The sequence below is a fragment of the Pan paniscus genome, chromosome 1 (assembly GCF_029289425.2).
Source record: "Pan paniscus chromosome 1, NHGRI_mPanPan1-v2.0_pri, whole genome shotgun sequence".
NCBI lineage: Eukaryota > Metazoa > Chordata > Mammalia > Primates > Hominidae > Pan > Pan paniscus.
The window spans coordinates 217,879,742-217,897,627 of record NC_073249.2 but is presented as its reverse complement, the minus strand read 5'-3'; the positions used below and the strand labels follow the sequence as shown (position 1 = coordinate 217,897,627).

Below are 17,886 nucleotides of genomic sequence, written 5' to 3'. Positions count from 1 at the left end.
CCCTGTTCTCCTTCAGTCTGCTAGGTCAAAGTATAAGGATTCTAAAAAATGCAGAGTAATTATGAAAATTCTGTTTAAAAAGCTTCAGAATAGAATGTTTATATAGCATTGATTTGGAGCTAAGGGCTATATTCTGGTAACATAACAAGGTGCTACCTAGTGAATGTGTGATTGTGTAGTCATGGAGCTGATGTCCCTGCCATAGAATTACAGAATTATCTAAAAAGGGAAATCTATAATAATGGCCTTCAATGCTCCCACACTTGGACTAGCCATTGCCATAGGCAGAAAGGCAATCTCATCTTTACTGTGTGTGCAAACAGTACTTTAATGTAATGTGTGCTTAATATAAGCTTTCTTTAAAAAAAAAAAAAGGTGGCTTCTGTTTTTGAATAGCTATTTTTAAGATAAATTAGATATAGTTAGGAATCTAAATGTGTTCTATATAGTTAATATCCATTATGAGGTGGCTCTGAAAAATCAACCTAGTATAAGTTGGATGGCTTTGCTTTTCTGCTTCTGTTATAACCCATTTTTCTAGAAAAGCTTCCACTTCTACTTAAAGATAAGAGGCAAATCATTTTCCTGTTCCCTTATGCACATTGATGTTCACTTACCAAATATTTATAGAGTGGCCCAGCCCTCTGCAGACAGTGGTGAGCAAAACCAGACATGGTTCCTGCCCTCATAGACTTATAGTCTGATGGATGACACAGACATAAATTAAATAATTGCACAAATAAATGTAAATTATAGCAGTGATGAAATAGTTGTGTGTGTTGTCGGAGATCACATAACATTGGGGGACCTGTTATGAGAAAGTGGTGTTTGAAATAAGACCTGAAGATGTGAAATCAAAGGCATGAGGCCGGGTGTGGTAGCTCACGCCTGTAATCCCAGCACTTTGGGAGGCTGAGGTGGGTGAATCACCTGAGATCAGGAGTTTGAGACCAGCCTGGCCAACATGGTGAAACCCCATCTCAAAAAAAAAAAAAAGACATCAAAGGCATGAGGTGTAGGCATCGAGTGCAGAGAGGACTCCAGGCAGGGGACATGTGCAATGGCTCTTTAATGGCCCAGGCCTTGAAATGGGCAAGTCTAGCTGGGGTGCCCATAATAGAGGAGGGTGATCTGTGTATGTGTTGACTTTGAAAGCGAAATTATCCATTTGATACCTTACGCCAAATTCTTAGTCTTTTAAATTCTGTTGCAGTAGTTGTTGTTTGAGGGTCTTGTTTAGAACTTTTTAGAACTTTTCATTCTTATGTTTTTTTACACCAGAGCTTCAACTCTCTGTTTCTTAGCATTTCTCTCTCTCCTGCTTTGGAGCAGACTGAAAGGGAAGTGGCATTATTTCATCTGATTTAATGTTCATTTGCAGTTATTTTTGTTATAGATTCATTTGTATTTCATTTATGCTCTAGTTATGTTAACATTTGTTTTTCTGTGATGTATTATGTCTGTTTTCATAATTTTCATTACTTTGAGTTGAAATCCCAAATACCCAGTCTATCCTCCTCCTCTCTTTGTTTTAAAATAGATTTCAGAGCAGGAAAATCATCAGATAAACATGTATGTCACTTGGTTTTGTTTGATTTATTGATACAAGTGTCTGTCTTTGTCTTTTGTCTTATGTTCGAAGATCAGCATATACCAAATGGGAAGACTGGAATCATAGTAGGAACTAGATTCTATTTCCCTTTCACTAATTGGAATGAACACTCTAGCTTTGTGACCACCAGTTTTTATTGCTTTTTTAAAAAAGTAATAGCTACACAATAAAGAAGAAAATACAAATGTGATAGGACTTTGCTAGTTTGCTTGAAATATAAAGTGTTAGAGCTATAATTTAGCTTTTACTTATGCATTTCTGAATTAGGTTTTGAACTCTAGGAGCAAACGCAAACCTTTTAGGCATCAACTGTCATCTTCTCCCTTAACATTTATCTTTTTTCTTTTTTTTTTTTTCTTTTTTTCTCTTGAGACAAAGTCTTGCTCTTGTCCCCCAGGCTGGAGTGCAATGGTGCGATCTCGGCTCACTGCAACCTTCACCTCCTGGGTTCAAGCGATTCTACTGCCTCGGCGCCCCCGAGTAGCTGGGATTACAGGCGCCTGCCACCACGCCTGGCTAAATTTTGTATTTTTAGTAGAGACGGGGTTTCACCATGTTGGCCAGGCTGGTCTCGAACTCCTGACCTCAGGTGACCCACCTGCCTCGGCCTCCCAAAGTGCTGGGATTACAGACGTGAGCCACCCGGCCCTTAACATTTATCTTGATGCCCATTCAGAGTCTCCTCTAATCTTAGAACTCAAAAATTTCTTGCTGCAGAGCTTCTCTGCCCATTTGTGTCTGCTGACTTCACCTTGTCAGTCACCCTGCCTGAAGATAATAGTCATTTCTTTTTTTTTTTTTTTTTTTGAGACAGAATCTCACTCTGTCGCCCAGGCTGGAGTGCAGTGGCACGATCTCGGCTCACTGCAAGCTCCGCCTCCCGGGTTCACGCCATTCTCCTGCCTCAGCCTCCTGAGTAGCTGGGACTACAGGCGCCTGCCACTATGCCTGGCTAATTTTTTGTATTTTTTGTAGAGACGGAGTTTCACCGTGTTAGCCAGGATGGTCTTGATCTCCTGACCTTGTGATCGGCCCGCCTCGGCCTCCCAAAGTGCTGGGATTACAAGCATGAGCCACTGCGCCTGGCCTCTTTTTTTTTTTTTGAGACAGAGTCTCACCCTGTCACCCAGGCTAGAGTGCAGTGGTGCAATTTTGGCTCACCACAACCTCCACCTCCCGGGTTCAAGCGATTCTCCTGCTACAGCCTCTTGAGTAGCTAGGACAACAGGTGCATGCCACCATGCCCGGCTAATTTTTATATTTTTAGTAGAGACAGTGTTTCGCCATGTTGGCCAGGCTGGTCTCGAACTCCTGGCCTCAGGTGATCCGCCTACCTCAGCCTCCCAAAGTGCTGGGATTACGGGCATGAGCCACCACTCCCAGCCAATAATAGTTATTTCTTAAAGTAACAATAAATGGCCAGGCACGGTGGCTCACGCCTGTAATCCCAGCACTTTGGGAGGCCGAGGCGGGCAGATCACCTGAGGTCAGGAGTTTGAAACCAGCCTGACCAACAGGGAGAAACCCAGCCTACTCAGGAGGCTGAGACAGGAGAATCGCTTGAACCCGGGAGATAGAGGTTGCAGTGAGCTGAGATTGCGCCACTGCACTCCAGCCTGGGCAACAAGAGTGAAACTCCATCTCAAAATAAATAAATAAATAAGGTAACAATAAAGACCCATAGGCCAGGTGCGGTGGCTCACGCCTGTAATCCCAGCACTTTGGAAGGCTGTTGCAGGCGGATCACGAGGTCAGGAGATCAAGACCATCCTGGCTAACACGGTGAAACCCTGTCTCTAATAAAAATACAAAAAAATTAGCTGGGCATGGTGGCGGGCGCCTATAGTCCCAGGTACTCGGGAGGCTGAGGCAGGAGAGTGGCGTGAACCTGGGAGGCAGAGCTTGCAGTGAGCCGAGATTGCACCACTGCATTCCAGCCTGGGTGACAGAGTGAGACTCCATCTCAAAATCAGACAAAAAGCAACCAATAAAGACCATATGCTGTGATATGGAATTTATTTTAGAGTTATTAACTGTATTTCGTCCCATTTCCCTGCCTTTTTTGTCTCCTGGTTTCTGTTTTATCTATTGGGAAAAATGAAACAAAACCTCTTTATAATTTCTTAAATTAAAAGGTTAAGCTCGCCTGGGCACGGTGGCTCACACCTGTAATCCCAGCACTTTGGGAGGCCGAGGCGGGTGGATCACAAGGTCAGGAGATTGAGACCAGCCTGGCCAACATGGTGAAACCCCATCTCTATTAAAAATACAAAAATTAGCTGGCTATGGTGGTGCGTGCCTGTAATCCCAGCTACTCGGGAGGCTGAGGCAGGAGAATCACTTGAACCTGGGAGCCGGAGGTTGCAGTGACCTGAGATCGTGCCACTGTACTACAGCCTGGCGACAGAGCGAGACTCTGTCTCAAAAAAAAAAAAAAAAAAAAAAAAAGGTCGAGCTCTTGAATGGGCTCCTCCTCCAACCTGCCCGCAGCAGCATTCATAGAGCAGTATCTTGAAAGTCTGCTTCCAGGTGTGACTCTTCTCCCTACAGTAGTTAAGTTTTAGAGCATGATTTGGTGTGTGTTGGTCTTCGTCAACAGTTCTGCCAAGCGTTTGCTTGTTCATTATCTGTGCTGAAAAGGCAGCTGGAGGCAAATCTGAGAGGCTAGGACTGAGAAGGGGTCTTAAGACAAGGCCAGAAGTCAGCTCACAGTTGCAGGAAGATGGTCTCAGTGAATCTGAAAGCCAGTTTATCTCTCCATGGATGTTCTGACATTTGTCTCCTGGTTTCTGTCTTTAGGGCATTTGTTTACCTGAGCAATCTGCTGTATCCCGTGCCCCTGATCCACAGGGTGGCCATCGTCAGTGAGAAAGGTGAAGTGCGGGGATTTCTGCGTGTGGCTGTACAGGCCATCGCAGGTAGGTGACCCTCTTCTGAAATGAGAGCTGTGAGTTCTTTGTCTAGAGACAAAGCAGGCTGATTCTGCGTGGGTCACGCTTATATTACACATACAAACTGTGGGGAGTTTGTATGTGTAATACACAGACACATACTTTGGAGAAAGCCTTTATTGCTCCTTTCTAGCAATTGTTCCCAAGTATCACAAATAGATCCTGCTTAGTCCAGACTACTGCTACTTTGCAATAATGGGGTAAAGAGATTTCCTTAAACATGTTAAAGAACAGCTCTTGCATTAACTATATAAAAGTCATTGGTGTATTTTTTGTTGTTTTTTTTTTGAGACAGGGTCTCACTTTGCCGTCCAGGCTGGAGTGCAATGGTGCAATCATATCTCACTGCATCCTTCACCTCCAGGCTCAGCCATCCTCCCACCTCAGCCACCTGAATAGCCGGAACTACAGATGCACACCACCATCCCAGCTAATTTTTAAGTTTATAAATTTTATAGAGTTGGGGTCTCATTATGCTGCCCAGCATAGTCTCGATCGAACTCCTGAGTTCAAGCGATCTTCCTGCCCTGGCCTCCCAAAATGTTAGGATTACGGGTGTGGGCCATTGCACCCGGCCAGTCATTGGCCTTTTATTTTGTTTTGAGACGGAGTGTCGCTCTATTGCCCAGGCTGGAGTGCAGTGGCACAATCTCAACTCGCTGCAATCTCCGCTTCCTGGGTTCAAGCGATTCTCATGCCTCAGCCTCCCTAGTAAATGGGATTACAGGTGCCCACCATCACACCCAGGTAATTTTTATATTTTTAGTAGAAACGAAGTTTCACCATTTTGGCCAGGCTGGTCTCAAACTCCTGACCTCAGATGATCTGCCCACCTCGGCCTCCCAAAGTGCTGGGATTACAGGCGTCAGCCACTGCGCCCAGCCTGGCCTAAATAATGTATCTTAACTGCTTCATTATTAACAAAGGATTGTTAGGCCTTTGTCTTGCTTAGTTGTTTTTTTTTGTTTTGTTTTGTTTTTTCTCAGAGTACTTGTAATAGACATTTGTTTGGCTGTTGTTTTGTAATGCACGGGTCAAGCTGATATAAGCTGATTGTGGTGGCTCGTGCCTGTAGTCCCAGCTACTTGGGAGGCTGAGGCAGGATTGCTTGAGCCCAGGAGTTTGAGGCCAACCTGGGCAACATAGTGAGACCCCATCTCTTAAAAAACAATTGAAAAAAAAAAAAGATTTTGGTATTTTCCATTTTTCCATGATCCAGCCTATGTTCTGAGGAAAGAATGTGGTCATTTTCTGTAATCTTTCTGTCTTAATTCCCAAATGCTGGGCTGTGTCCAGTGACCTTTCAGCCTTTCCCCTATGGAAACTTGTGACACAATCACCAGTGTTGAGTATATGGAAGTCTCCTCCACAAGTACAATATACTATTTTCAAATACTTGTTGGGTATTATTGACTATTATCTTGCCAGCATGGAGACAGTCAGGATTTCTAGGTATGACATTTGAACAATCTCAAGAATAAAACTGATTCTTTTTTTTTGAGACGGAGTCTCGCTCTGTTGCCCAGGCTGGAGTGCAGTGGTGCAATCTCGGCTCACTGCAACCTCCGCCTCCCGGGTTCAAGCAATTCTCCTGCCTCAGCCTCCTCAGTAGCTGGGATTACAGGTGCCCGCCACCACGCCCGGCTAATTTTTGTATTTTTAATAGAGACGGGGTTTCACCATGTTGGTCAGGCTGGTCTCGAACTCCTGACCTCGTGATCTGCCCACCTCAGCCCCTCAAAGTGCTGGGATGACAGGCGTGAGCCACCGCACCCGGCCTGAAACCGATTCTTTATTGACTAGTCTCATTTGAGCTGAGGAAGTTGATAAATCTACATGAACAGAGTGCGAAGCAGCCCATGACGTGTTACTACTTTGGTATCATTCTCTCATGCCAAAGACTTGAGTTTATAATCCAGCAAGAGCCTTTTCCCTCCCTCCCCCTGTGTAGTCTCACTCAATTCTTGCTAATTTTTTTTTCTGCTTTAGCGGATGAAGAAGCTCCTGATTATGGCTCTGGAATTCGACAGTCAGGAACAGCTAAAATATCTTTTGATAATGAATACTTTAATCAGGTGAGAAACCGTCAGGAAGAAGGAAAACCCTGTGGAAAGAGAAAGAATGTTCAGCATTGGAGATCAGTTCTCCTGTAAAACTGAAAAATACAGGGTGCTGGTTGCCACAGAGTAGTTCAATAGAATATGGGACATGTCTAACAGTTATGAAGGTAAAGGTGTATAGACTCAATATTCATATTTTATTCATTGCCTTTCCTCAGACAGCCCTCAGTCCATGTAATTTTCCAGTCACTATTATTTGTTGGGCAGATAAACAGAAGTAAGGCAACTGGGGAAAAATACGTTTTTATACTACTTTACCATGTATCTGCCCCTGCCTTTTTTTCAGAGTGACTTTTCGTCTGTTGCAATGACTCGTTCTGGTCTGTCCTTGGAGGAGTTGAGGATTGTGGAAGGACAGGGTCAGAGTTCTGAGGTCATCACTCCTCCAGAAGAAATCAGTCGAATTAATGACTTGGGTATGTAGACATAGTTTACTGTGCTTGGGGACATTTTCGACAAAGGGAAAATATTGACCATTATCAAGGGACATAGTGGCCTTCATCAACTAGGAATGGAAAGCATGCCCAACTCCCTCCTCTTTGCATTATTTGAACCATCTGTGTCTTCATTTGACCCTCTTTAGATTTGAAGTCAAGCACTTTGCTGGATGGTAAGATGGTAATGGAAGGGTTTTCTGAAGAGATTGGCAACCACCTGAAACTGGGCAGTGCCTTCACTTTCCGAGTAACAGTGTTGCAGGCCAGTGGAATCCTCCCAGAGTATGCAGATATCTTCTGTCAGTTCAAGTAAGCTGCCCCTTTGCTCTGCCTCCCAGCTAGCTGCTAACCAAGGTGACATCTCTTGTGCACTGTAGAGTGCTTTACATGTGTGAGGGATTAACACTCTTGAGACAAAGACTGACCAGTCTCTGAAGGAAAATACTTTCATCACTCCTATGGGAGTGAGAACCAGAAACCTGTCCTGGAATGCAACAGGGTTCCCTGGCAGGAGGAGCATGCTGCGCATCCTGCTGCAGGGCTCTGCTGTGAGCGGTCCCCCTTTACCAGGAATGTAGGGTCTGATCACATAAGCCTGTTGATGAGTCTTTCTAGTCCTCTTCATGTTGAAATGTCTTATTAATAAGCCTGAAAGCAATGACTTATCTAGCTAGCAATTACGCCTATTTAATACTCGGGAAAAGGAAAATTTAAACAATGTAAAGAAGGATAAATTCTACATCAACTGAAAAAAGCTAGTATGTAGGGAAGATGTGATACCTCTCATTTCTCATCTACATAGGACTTGCTCTTTCCCGCGGCCCTCTCAAACCCTGTGCTCTGGATGCTTTCTTCTCAAGACTGCCCCAGGAAAACATTTTTTTGTGAATCTTCAGTTTTAATACCTCCAAACTTCAATTTGTCTTTTCAGTACTTGGAAAGGGCCACAGTACAAGAGACTGAAGTCTGACCCCTTCATACCTACCGCCCTCAGTTTGCCACTGGTGCCACCAAGAGGCTGCTTTGGGTTCTGCCATCCCTCTCCCCTCAGAATGTGCCTTGGCCGTCCCATGGGTCCTAGTGCAGTTTATAAAGCTTTTGTATAGGTTTTATCACAGAAAATTGAGTCAAATGTGATTTAAATTAAATGTGATCACTATATAGTAACCCACTAATATCATTTGCTACAAGTCATAGTTGTTGGAATATTACCCATTGAGCATTGATTTCACCTATTTAATGTGTTTTCACTCATACCCTCAAACTTAGGGCAGGATAGTGTTCACCAGATGAATCTGTTTTTTGGAACTGTTGCTATTATTCTAATCAGGCAACTGATACGTTTTATGGAAAACATCTATTTGGTTAACTGATGTCTGAAGTGACAAATAATAGTGAGTTGACCTTTGTCCTACAATCTCCTAAAAAGAGCAGCATCTCTACCTGGTGTTAGCTCTGGGGAAAAGGGCATGTTGCTTCTGTTGAAAGCAGCCTCAAAGGCGTCCTGTGTTTTTATAGTCGCTCCTCTGGCCTGTGCCGGGAAGGTATGGCTGCAGAGCACTGTGAATGAGTTCACCTGTCGTCAGGGAACCCCAAGAGTGCTGCAGTGCCAGCAATACAGGAATCAGGGATTTGGAGCACTTGGCAAAAGCATGCTAGTGTTCTCAGACGGGTGAACTAATTTGGAAGACAACAAGTTCATACTACCAGTCTGTCTGTCCCCCCAATTGAAAATAGTTTCTTTTTCTCCATTTTTTCTTGATGGAAGGGGTGTCCTTCTGATGGATTTTTCTATCTGGCAGTAAATCTTTGTGTTGGGTCCTCTTTAACTGTGCAGTTCTTTTTATTTCAGACTAATAATAGGGAGAGAGAGAGAGAAAACGATAACATCTCACTATCTGTGAAAATAACTAAATATAGCCCATTGTTTTAACAAATCTTTCCAGAGTATCTTCCGTGTGTCGAGACCTGTGGGAAAACGCTTGCTGTCTGGGGGAGAGAGGCATATAAATACATTATTACAGTGAAATCATTGCTATTAAGGAAAAAACATTACTAGTAATGTGGGAACACAAAACTGTCAGGGTAAGTCAGGAAAGGCTGCCTGGAAGAGGTGACATTTGAATCCACAACAGACTCTTAGGTAACTATGCCATCCACAGGCTCTCGCACTAACTGTGGAAGCTTGAGTCTGCTAAATTTTGTCTGTACAAAATGACATTGTTTTTATTTTTAGTAAAAAGCTTTTACAAAGGAAGAGGAGTTAATTAAATGTACTTCTTCACTCTCTCTAAAGCATTCTTGCATATACCTCCATATAGCTAAGTGATCAGGGTCAGTTAATTTTTCAGTCATTTTTGAAATAAAATCTAAAATGCCCTCTGTGCAATATGGAAAAGGTTCTTGACAAGGAATGTAAATAACTTAAAGAATCTGCTTAAGTGGAATGCTTCTTTCTATAGGATCCACATTGGGCTCTTGAAACAGATTCTGATAAAACCGTTTAATGCATTGTTCACGAGTCTTTTTATTTTTTTTATGAAGCTTTTTGCATCGCCATGATGAAGCATTCTCCACGGAGCCCCTCAAAAACAATGGCAGAGGAAGTCCCCTGGCCTTTTATCATGTGCAGAATGTAAGTGACATGGACCTTTTTGCCAAACATATGTTTTTCTGGTACCTTGGCTTTCTCAGCCCAGGAAGGGTGATAAGAAGAGGTACAAGTCACTGGCTGTGCAGGGGGAGAGTAGACAATAGAGGGCGTGGCTAGAGTGGTGAGGTCATCCACAGTGGCCTGAGCAGCAAGCCTTCTTGTCTGTATTACAATGGGCCTAGTGAATGTGGGTTCGTCTGCCAATAAAATCTTCCATCAGTTTGAATGCAATGAGTTGTTTTAGTGTTTCTGTCCTAGAAAAATAAGCATGCTTAATAAGAGTTTTATTAAAGTGAATGCATTGTCCTTTAAACCCTAAGATACTTATGTTGCTCGATTGCAAATAACAAAAAATATCAAATACCTTCTGTAGCTAAATTAAGATTTAGATCTGTTTTCCTTGCAACTGATAGTATAATTAACACATTAATGCCCTTTACAACTGTATTCCAACGTGGAGTAAGAAAACAGACCCTTCCCTCTCTTATGTGAAATTTCATTCAAACTCTATTCCAAAGTCATTATCCTCATCACAATAGCTAATATTCACTGAGAGTTTATTTTGTGTTAGTCACTGTTCTGAGAGTTTTTGTGTAATTTAATCTTTACCTTTATACCATCGATTAAGATAATCCCTGTGTTAGCTGAGATGACTGAAGCATAGAGCAATTAAAGTCACTCATCAGGCTGGGCGCAGTGGCTCACACCTGTCCCGGCACTCTGGGAGGCCGAGGCAGGTGGATCACTTGAGGTCAGGAGTTTGTGACCAGCCTGGCCAACATGGTGAAATCCCATCTGAGACACGAGAATTGCTTGAACCCAGGATGGGGGGGTTGCAGTGAGTTGAGATTGTGCCACTGCACTCCAGCCTGGGCAAGAAAGCGAGACTCTCATCTCAAAAAAAATAAAAAAGTAATAATAAAAATAAAGTTACTCATCAGTGTTACAAGAGGCAGAGATAGGACTTAAGCTCAGAGAAATGTAGCTCTGGTATTCAGGATATTCACTACTACATGAAACTGTCTCTCATTCTCTTGCTAACCATGTCTGCTATCTAAAGTAAGAGAGGAAAGGAGAACTTCAAAGATGGAACAAGCAAACACAAAATATGCCATCTTCTTTTTCATGTTGGTATAAATATAAGCAAGCATGTATCTGATAAACTTTGATCAGCTGCTGTGCACAAGGATTGTGCCTGACAACTGGGGAATGCAGATGAATCTCAGATGCTCCCAGTGAGCTTCGAATTACGATAGGGGAAATAAAATGCATACATAAACACCAGTCATGCAGAGATGAACATGAGAAAATATTCACTAAATGCAGTGGGAGTGGAGAAAGGGAAAGTTATTTCTATTAATGGAAAGCTATTTTAAATGACTTCTTGTTGGGGAGGATAGTTGGGTGGAGAAAGGGAATAGGAAGCTCCCTGAAGGATGTAGTATAAGCAAGAAAAGGTGTGTCAAACTTGGCATTGTGCCTGGCACATAGGCCATAGTCAGTACATGCATGGATGTGCTGGAAGGGCCTTCCAGGCAGGGTTGCAGCCTGGGCCAGTCCTCGGCACAGCTGAGGAGAGAGCAGGTGAAAGGAGCAGCAGGTGAGTGAGTGAGCCAGAATAGTAAGTGTGGGAAGGACAACAGGGGCCAAGATCAGTTGAGGCAAAGTATGGAAGATCTTGAATACCTGAAGCTGGGAAAAGTTACTTTAGAATTAAAAACAACATAGGGGATCCCCTGTTTTTTGTTGCAAGAGGCCTGCATAGTAAAATACCCAGCAGATACTGGACACTCAGCAGCAGTAAAATTGGGCCAGGCATAGTGGCTCATGCCTGTAATCCAGCACTTTGGGAGCTGAGGCAGAAGGATCAGTTCAGCACATGAGTTCAAGACCAGTCTGGGAAACATAGTGAGATACTGTCTCTACAAAAAATTGTTTTAAATTAGCCAGGCATGGTGGTGCATGTCTGTAGTCCTAGCTACTCCGGAGGCTGAGGCAGGGGGATTGCTTGAGCCCGGGAGGGTGAGGCCGCATGAGCCTTGTTTGCGTGCTACAGAGCAAGACCTTGCCTCAAAAAAAAAACACCCCAAAATACAGTACTAAAGTTCTGATTGAAGCAAAAATGTGTATTTTCTTGTAATCTTTTCCTAATCTTGCTTGGCTTTAGATTGCAGTGGAGATCACTGAATCATTTGTGGATTACATCAAAACCAAGCCTATTGTATTTGAAGTCTTTGGGCATTATCAGCAGCACCCACTTCATCTGCAAGGACAGGAGCTTAACAGGTTTGGACCAGATAAGCAAACATTTTTGATGGTATTGTTTTGATTTTTAGTTTCTCAATTGCTGGAAAGGAAGAAATCTTTTGAGGGATTAAGATAACTAAATAAGTATTCTATATTACCCTGTTTCCTCTTTAGAAACTTCACTATCATCTTATAGCCACCTAATCACTGATTTTAGATAGAGCAAATTAAATTTTGACCAGGTGACCTCAAATACCATCTTTTTGTAGGAAGAGACTTTGAATATGGTAGAAATTTGAGGTAATAGGAATATAACATGAAAATTGTTAAAAATTGTTCCTAATGCCCACAGCTTTATGAAACAGAAGCTCTAAGTACAGTCATCACAACTGCTGAGGAAAGCAACAGTGGGCCTTTCTGATGATGGCAGAGTGTTGGTGTTGGCAGAAGAATTTTTTTATTTATTAGCTAAGACTTAGAGGGAGACATTTTTTAAATGAGATTTAGCCTGTTTCACTATCTAGGATTATCTCTATTATCTGGTATTATGCCAGAGTTGAAAATGGAAAAGTCTGCTTCCTTAAAGGGAATTAAACCGTGCTATTGATACCAACATCCAACTCTTGGTAGTCTCTTTCTTTCTCTTGAAAAAACGGGGTTTATTGATTTCTACACTGCAAATAGTCATTACAAAAAGTTTTTTTTCTTTTAAATAAATTCACACAAAGAGAATTAGAAAGCGATGGTAATGACCAGCAAGAGGAATAATAATTACGTTCATCTTAATGTCTGTGTGCCAGTTCTGTTTACGTTAATGTTGGAAAACTCCAACTTGGAATACAGAACTTCAAATCTGCATATAGAATGTCTTGAGATAGGCACGTGGAAGTCAAACAGTTTCTCTCTTTTTCCCTGCTTTCAGAAGCTATACATAAAATGTTGTTGCCTTCTGTACTGTCACAGAACTTTTACATACATTCTCACTCCTAGTTGTGAAACACCTAAAGAGAAGGAAATTCAATTTGCAGTCCAGCACAAAGGGGAGAATTTCTAAAATAAATAACTCTTTATAGTCTTGATCTTTGTCTTCCTTTCTTTGCAGTCCGCCTCAGCCGTGCCGCCGATTCTTCCCTCCACCCATGCCACTGTCCAAGCCAGGTGAGCACTCGCTCCGCTTTTTGCATGATGATCTCTTTGTGAATACATGTCTTATTCTGAATGACTTTTCAAATAGAAGTCGTTTGAATTCCTATTCTTCTATATATCCACATGTATTCCTGCTCCTCTTGTATATATCTAGTAGGAACTAGAATTCCTAGTTCCTGATTTAAAATAAGAAGTAAAGGCTGGGCGCGGTGGCTCATGCCTGTAATCCCAGCACTTTGGGAGGCTGAGGCAGGTGGATCACCTGAGGTCAGGAGTTCAAAAACAGCCTGACCAACATGGTGAAACCCTCGTCTCTACTAAAAATAGAAAATTAGCCGGGCGTGGTGGCACACGCCTGTAATCCCAGCTACTTGGGAGGCTGAGGTAGGAGAATCGCTTGAACCGGGGAGGTGGAGGTTGCAGTGAGCTGAGATTGCACCTTTGCACTCCAGCCTGGGCAACAAGAGCGAAACTCCGTCTCAGAACAATATAAAATAAAATAAAATAATAAAATAAGACAAGAAGTAAGAAACAATAGGGGGCCTTATCTACAAACTCTCTGGTCTTCTATTTGCAGATTTTGATAATCACTCTGTTCCTAAATCTTTCTGCTTTGCATGTAACTTCCCATAACTGTCAGGGGACTAGGCATTTCTTTGCATAGTAAATTTATTCTGCATGTTCAGTGATCTTGTTTTGATTTTTCCTTATTTCTGTCCTTTTTCCTCATTGCCTATTCGCCAAATTCCCACCCCACCCTGTGCTCACTCTCCACCCTCTGTATTCCCCATCTTCATCTGCCTTCAGACCATGAGAGAAAGATTGAGCTGATTCGGTTTCTCGTGTCTGGCTATGTGAATGTGCATATGTTGGACACATTTTCTGAGCACGCCAGTGTGCTTGCATCCTCCGCTATTGCCACCTTCCAGGATGAGGCTGACCCATTGCCGCCTTTTCTCTTTCTGCCAGTTCCCAGCTGCCAGAGCGAGAGGGTACCCAAACGAGATGGTTAGTAGCTGAATTAGCTCCACCTTAGATGTAGAACGATCCTCAGGTGCTTGTCCTGAAGCCTGGCTCTCTGCATATGAAACACTGACATTTCCCTTTGCAACTTGAGCTGAATGTAGAGCTCAGCACATTTTCAAGGTTGTATCACATTTTCTTCCTAGAGATTTGGGAAGCAGCTTCTCTACATGTGCCTCTTTCACATCACCATCGCAGTGGGGGAGGCCTTTGCATTTGTTTTTATGGATTCTTTGCAATAGTATTTTTAATTTTGAAGATTTTACTAGTAGTTGGTTTGTTAGAATACTTCTGGTTTTGCTTTCTGACCCTTAGATGACTGCCAGGATCACTTACCCTATTTTCTTTCTGACTAGCATCACCAACTCATGTGAAACTCAGCTGGGCTGAATACTGCTGATAGGGTACACATGTGAATAGTGCTAAATGATTCATAAAGCTCCTTTATGTACATTATGTTAGTGGATCTTCGTGATCGCTTTTCAAGATAGTAGGCTAAATATTAGGGTCTACAGTTTATAAATGAGGAGACAGACTCCCAGAGGTTAAGCAGCTTAACTAAAGTCACATAGCATCAGTACAGTTAAGAATATGGAGTTTAAATCTGGCCGGGTATGGTGGCTCGCACCTGTAATCCCAGCATTTGGGAGGCTGAGTCGGACAGATTGCTTGAGCTCAGGAGTTAGAGACCAGCCTGGGCAACATGGCGAAACCCTGTCTCTACAAAAAAATGCAAAAATTAGCCAGGCGCGGTGGTGCACGCCTTTGGTCTCAGCTACTCAGGAAGCTGAGGTGGGAGGATGGTTTGAGCCCAGAGGGCAGAGGTTGCAGTGAGCCAAGATCATGCCATAAAAAAGAAAAAAAAGCATATGGAATTTAAATCTGCAGAAAATGTGTGACATAAGATCATTTACAGAATCCTGTATTTATAAATGATACCAGTAGGTGGTTTCCAACTTTGTCCTCACATTGGTATCACCTGGGAAACTTTACCCCTCATGGAGGAAGAACTTTGTCTTTCCCTTAGAGATTGTGATTTAATTGATCTGGGATGTGTCCTGGACTTTAAGGTCCCCAGGTGCTCCTATGTGCAGGGAGGTTTGGGAACCACTGGGGTGGAGGATGGGTCTTTTCTTCAGGACATCAGCTTTGATTGAGCCCCTGTGACGTGAGGCTTTCCAAGCATTGTCTCTCCCACGTTAGTCCCATGCTTTACATGTCACACAATCTGAGATTCTGGAATTGGAAGGTTTCATGAGCACATTTATTCTACACAAAAGCTGTTTTCTCATCATTAGAGACAGTTTGTTGAGAAAAAAGATACTGATTTCTTTATTTTCCTTGTTCTCTGAATGTAGAGATAACTAATAACTTACAAAGTTTATATTGGTGTTTCTCTGGGTCTTTTGCATTGAAATCTTTCCTCTGACTCTTGCTGCCTTTCCCAAGTATGTCTGTAAAGACTGACATTAGAGAAGCTTGTATTTTTGCTGAGTAGTCTTGGACCAGATTTTGACATACTCTAAAAACTTTTAAAAGTTCCAGCCACCAAGTTAAACACGATGAGCAAAACCACCCTTGGCCAGAGCATGAGCAAGTATGACCTCCTGGTTTGGTTTGAGATCAGTGAACTGGAGCCTACAGGAGAGTAAGTCCAACTTAATAAATTTTTAAATAAGGCAAAATGTTTCAAATTAGGAAATGCAATTTTGAATCTTCTTGTATTTGGGTTCATGAATCATTGTCACTGTCAAATTCCAGGGATGGTTTTGTTTTTGTTTTTGTTTTAATAGAGATGCAGTCTTGTTATGTTGACCAGATTGGTCTTGACCCCTCCTGGCCTCAAGCAGTCCTCCTGCTTCGACCTCCCAAAGTGCTGAGATTACAGGCATGAGCCACCACACCTGGCCGAATTCCAGTTTTGAATTGATTTTTGGTGGTCTTGGTATTTGAATCAGATGTTTATCAGAGAACTGACTGTTGAGCATAATAATTTGCCTCCTTGTTAGCAACAGCAAAATCATGGAGACAGGCATCTTGTTGTTTTTTGGGGTTTTTTTTGTTTTTTTTTTTTTTTTTGAGATGGAGGCTTGCTCTGTTACCCAGGCTGGAGTGCAATGGCGCGATCTCAGCTCACTGCAACCTCTGCCTCCCAGGTTCAAGCGATTCTCCTGCCTCAGCCTCCTGTGTAGCTGGGATTACAGGTGCGTGCCACCACGCCAGGCTAATTTTTGTATTTTTAGTAGAGGCAGGGTTTCACCATGTTGGCCAGGCTGGTCTCGAACTCTCGACCTCAGGTGATCCACCCGCCTCAGCCTCCCAAAGTGCTGGGATTATAGGCGTGAGCCACTGTGCCCAGCAGCACCGTGTTGTAAGGGTTTTATCATAATGGGTTTTATTAGTAGTAAAGCAAAAGGAGCATATTGCATAGAATATGGTAAAGACTTACATTACTGATGTCAAGGAGGACATAGAAGGGCAGAATATTTTCCTAGACCAGGGTTTCTCAACCTCAGCACTATTTGGGGCTGGATAATTCTCTGTTGTGAGGGGCTGTCCTGTGCATTTAGAATATTTTGCAGCATCCTTGGCCCCTACCCACAATATGCCAGTAGCAGCTCCACTCTATTTGTGACAACCAAAAATGTCTTCAGACATTGCCAAATATCCCCCAGGGAGGGCATCCTCAGTTGAGAACCACTGTCCTAGATCAAAGTGATACCATCAGCTTACTCTGTCTCGATGAGCTGAGTTAGAGTAAGTGATTAATGTAATTGTTGTATATAATCATCTCTAAAATGCTTTTGGAAAAACACAAATGAAAGAGATCTTACTCTTAGGACAGAGGCAAGGGGCTGTATCAGTTAATATAAAGGGTAGGAGTAAATATTATCCTAATGTTCTCCTATATGTAATTCTGAGAACCACCATCATGGTCATCATTGGGAAACACTTATTAAGTTCCTACTATGTGTAGGATACTGTGTTAAGTGTGGTATGTAGTTGTCAGTAGTGACAGTGCTTTGAGGAATTTGACTTTTCATAGACAGACTTATGATGTTATTACAAGTTGCATTATGAGGGAGAGGTAGTTACAGTAATTGTTTCTACTGAATTAATTGCTTTCTGAATCTTAAAAAATACTATAGTCTGAAATTATCTGTGTTTCTTATCTCCTGTCAATTGCCATTGCACTTCTACATTATTTATTGAATACTTAATATCAAGGAGCTGGATGCAACCAAAAGATGTTACTGTCCTTTGACTACTCAAGTCTAGAGAGGATTGAGACACAGATGTGTGGAAAGGATGAGTAAATGCAAATGACTGTATGATTAAATGCCAGCATGGGTGAGAAAGACATGGGATCAGAATTTATCAAAACAAAGACCACCAGGGGCTAAGCCTTGCAGATGAAGTAGCACTTAGTTTTTTCTTTTGCGTTTCTATTTTTTAGGTATATCCCAGCTGTGGTTGACCATACAGCAGGCTTGCCTTGCCAGGGGACATTTTTGCTTCATCAGGTACTAATGAGGGACCAAAACAGGCATCGGAGGGAACACTGAAAAGAATTTAGAATAAGAAACGGAACTCTTTCTTTTTCTCTGTTTTCATCTCTATTTCAGAGGGTGGGCGGGGCATTGTCCTGTTGTCATTTTTTTTTTTTTTCTGTGTCTGTCTGTAGATATTTCTTCCT

General features: G+C 42.5%; 1 protein-coding gene across 17 annotated transcripts in view; it reads left to right on the top strand.

Annotated features, from left to right (window-relative positions):
• Window positions 1-17,886, top strand: part of KIF1B (kinesin family member 1B) — a 211,485-nt gene that overhangs the window by 120,521 nt on the left and 73,078 nt on the right. For all 17 annotated transcript variants that reach the window (XM_063594801.1, XM_063594790.1, XM_063594798.1 and 14 more), the window contains 9 exons: window positions 4,412-4,530; window positions 6,553-6,638; window positions 6,970-7,099; window positions 7,267-7,429; window positions 9,665-9,755; window positions 11,941-12,059; window positions 13,123-13,178; window positions 15,729-15,837; window positions 17,647-17,713. In XM_063594801.1, the coding sequence (XP_063450871.1) occupies window positions 4,412-4,530; window positions 6,553-6,638; window positions 6,970-7,099; window positions 7,267-7,429; window positions 9,665-9,755; window positions 11,941-12,059; window positions 13,123-13,178; window positions 15,729-15,837; window positions 17,647-17,713 (940 nt within the window). The remainder of the gene's footprint in view (window positions 1-4,411; window positions 4,531-6,552; window positions 6,639-6,969; window positions 7,100-7,266; window positions 7,430-9,664; window positions 9,756-11,940; window positions 12,060-13,122; window positions 13,179-15,728; window positions 15,838-17,646; window positions 17,714-17,886) is intronic.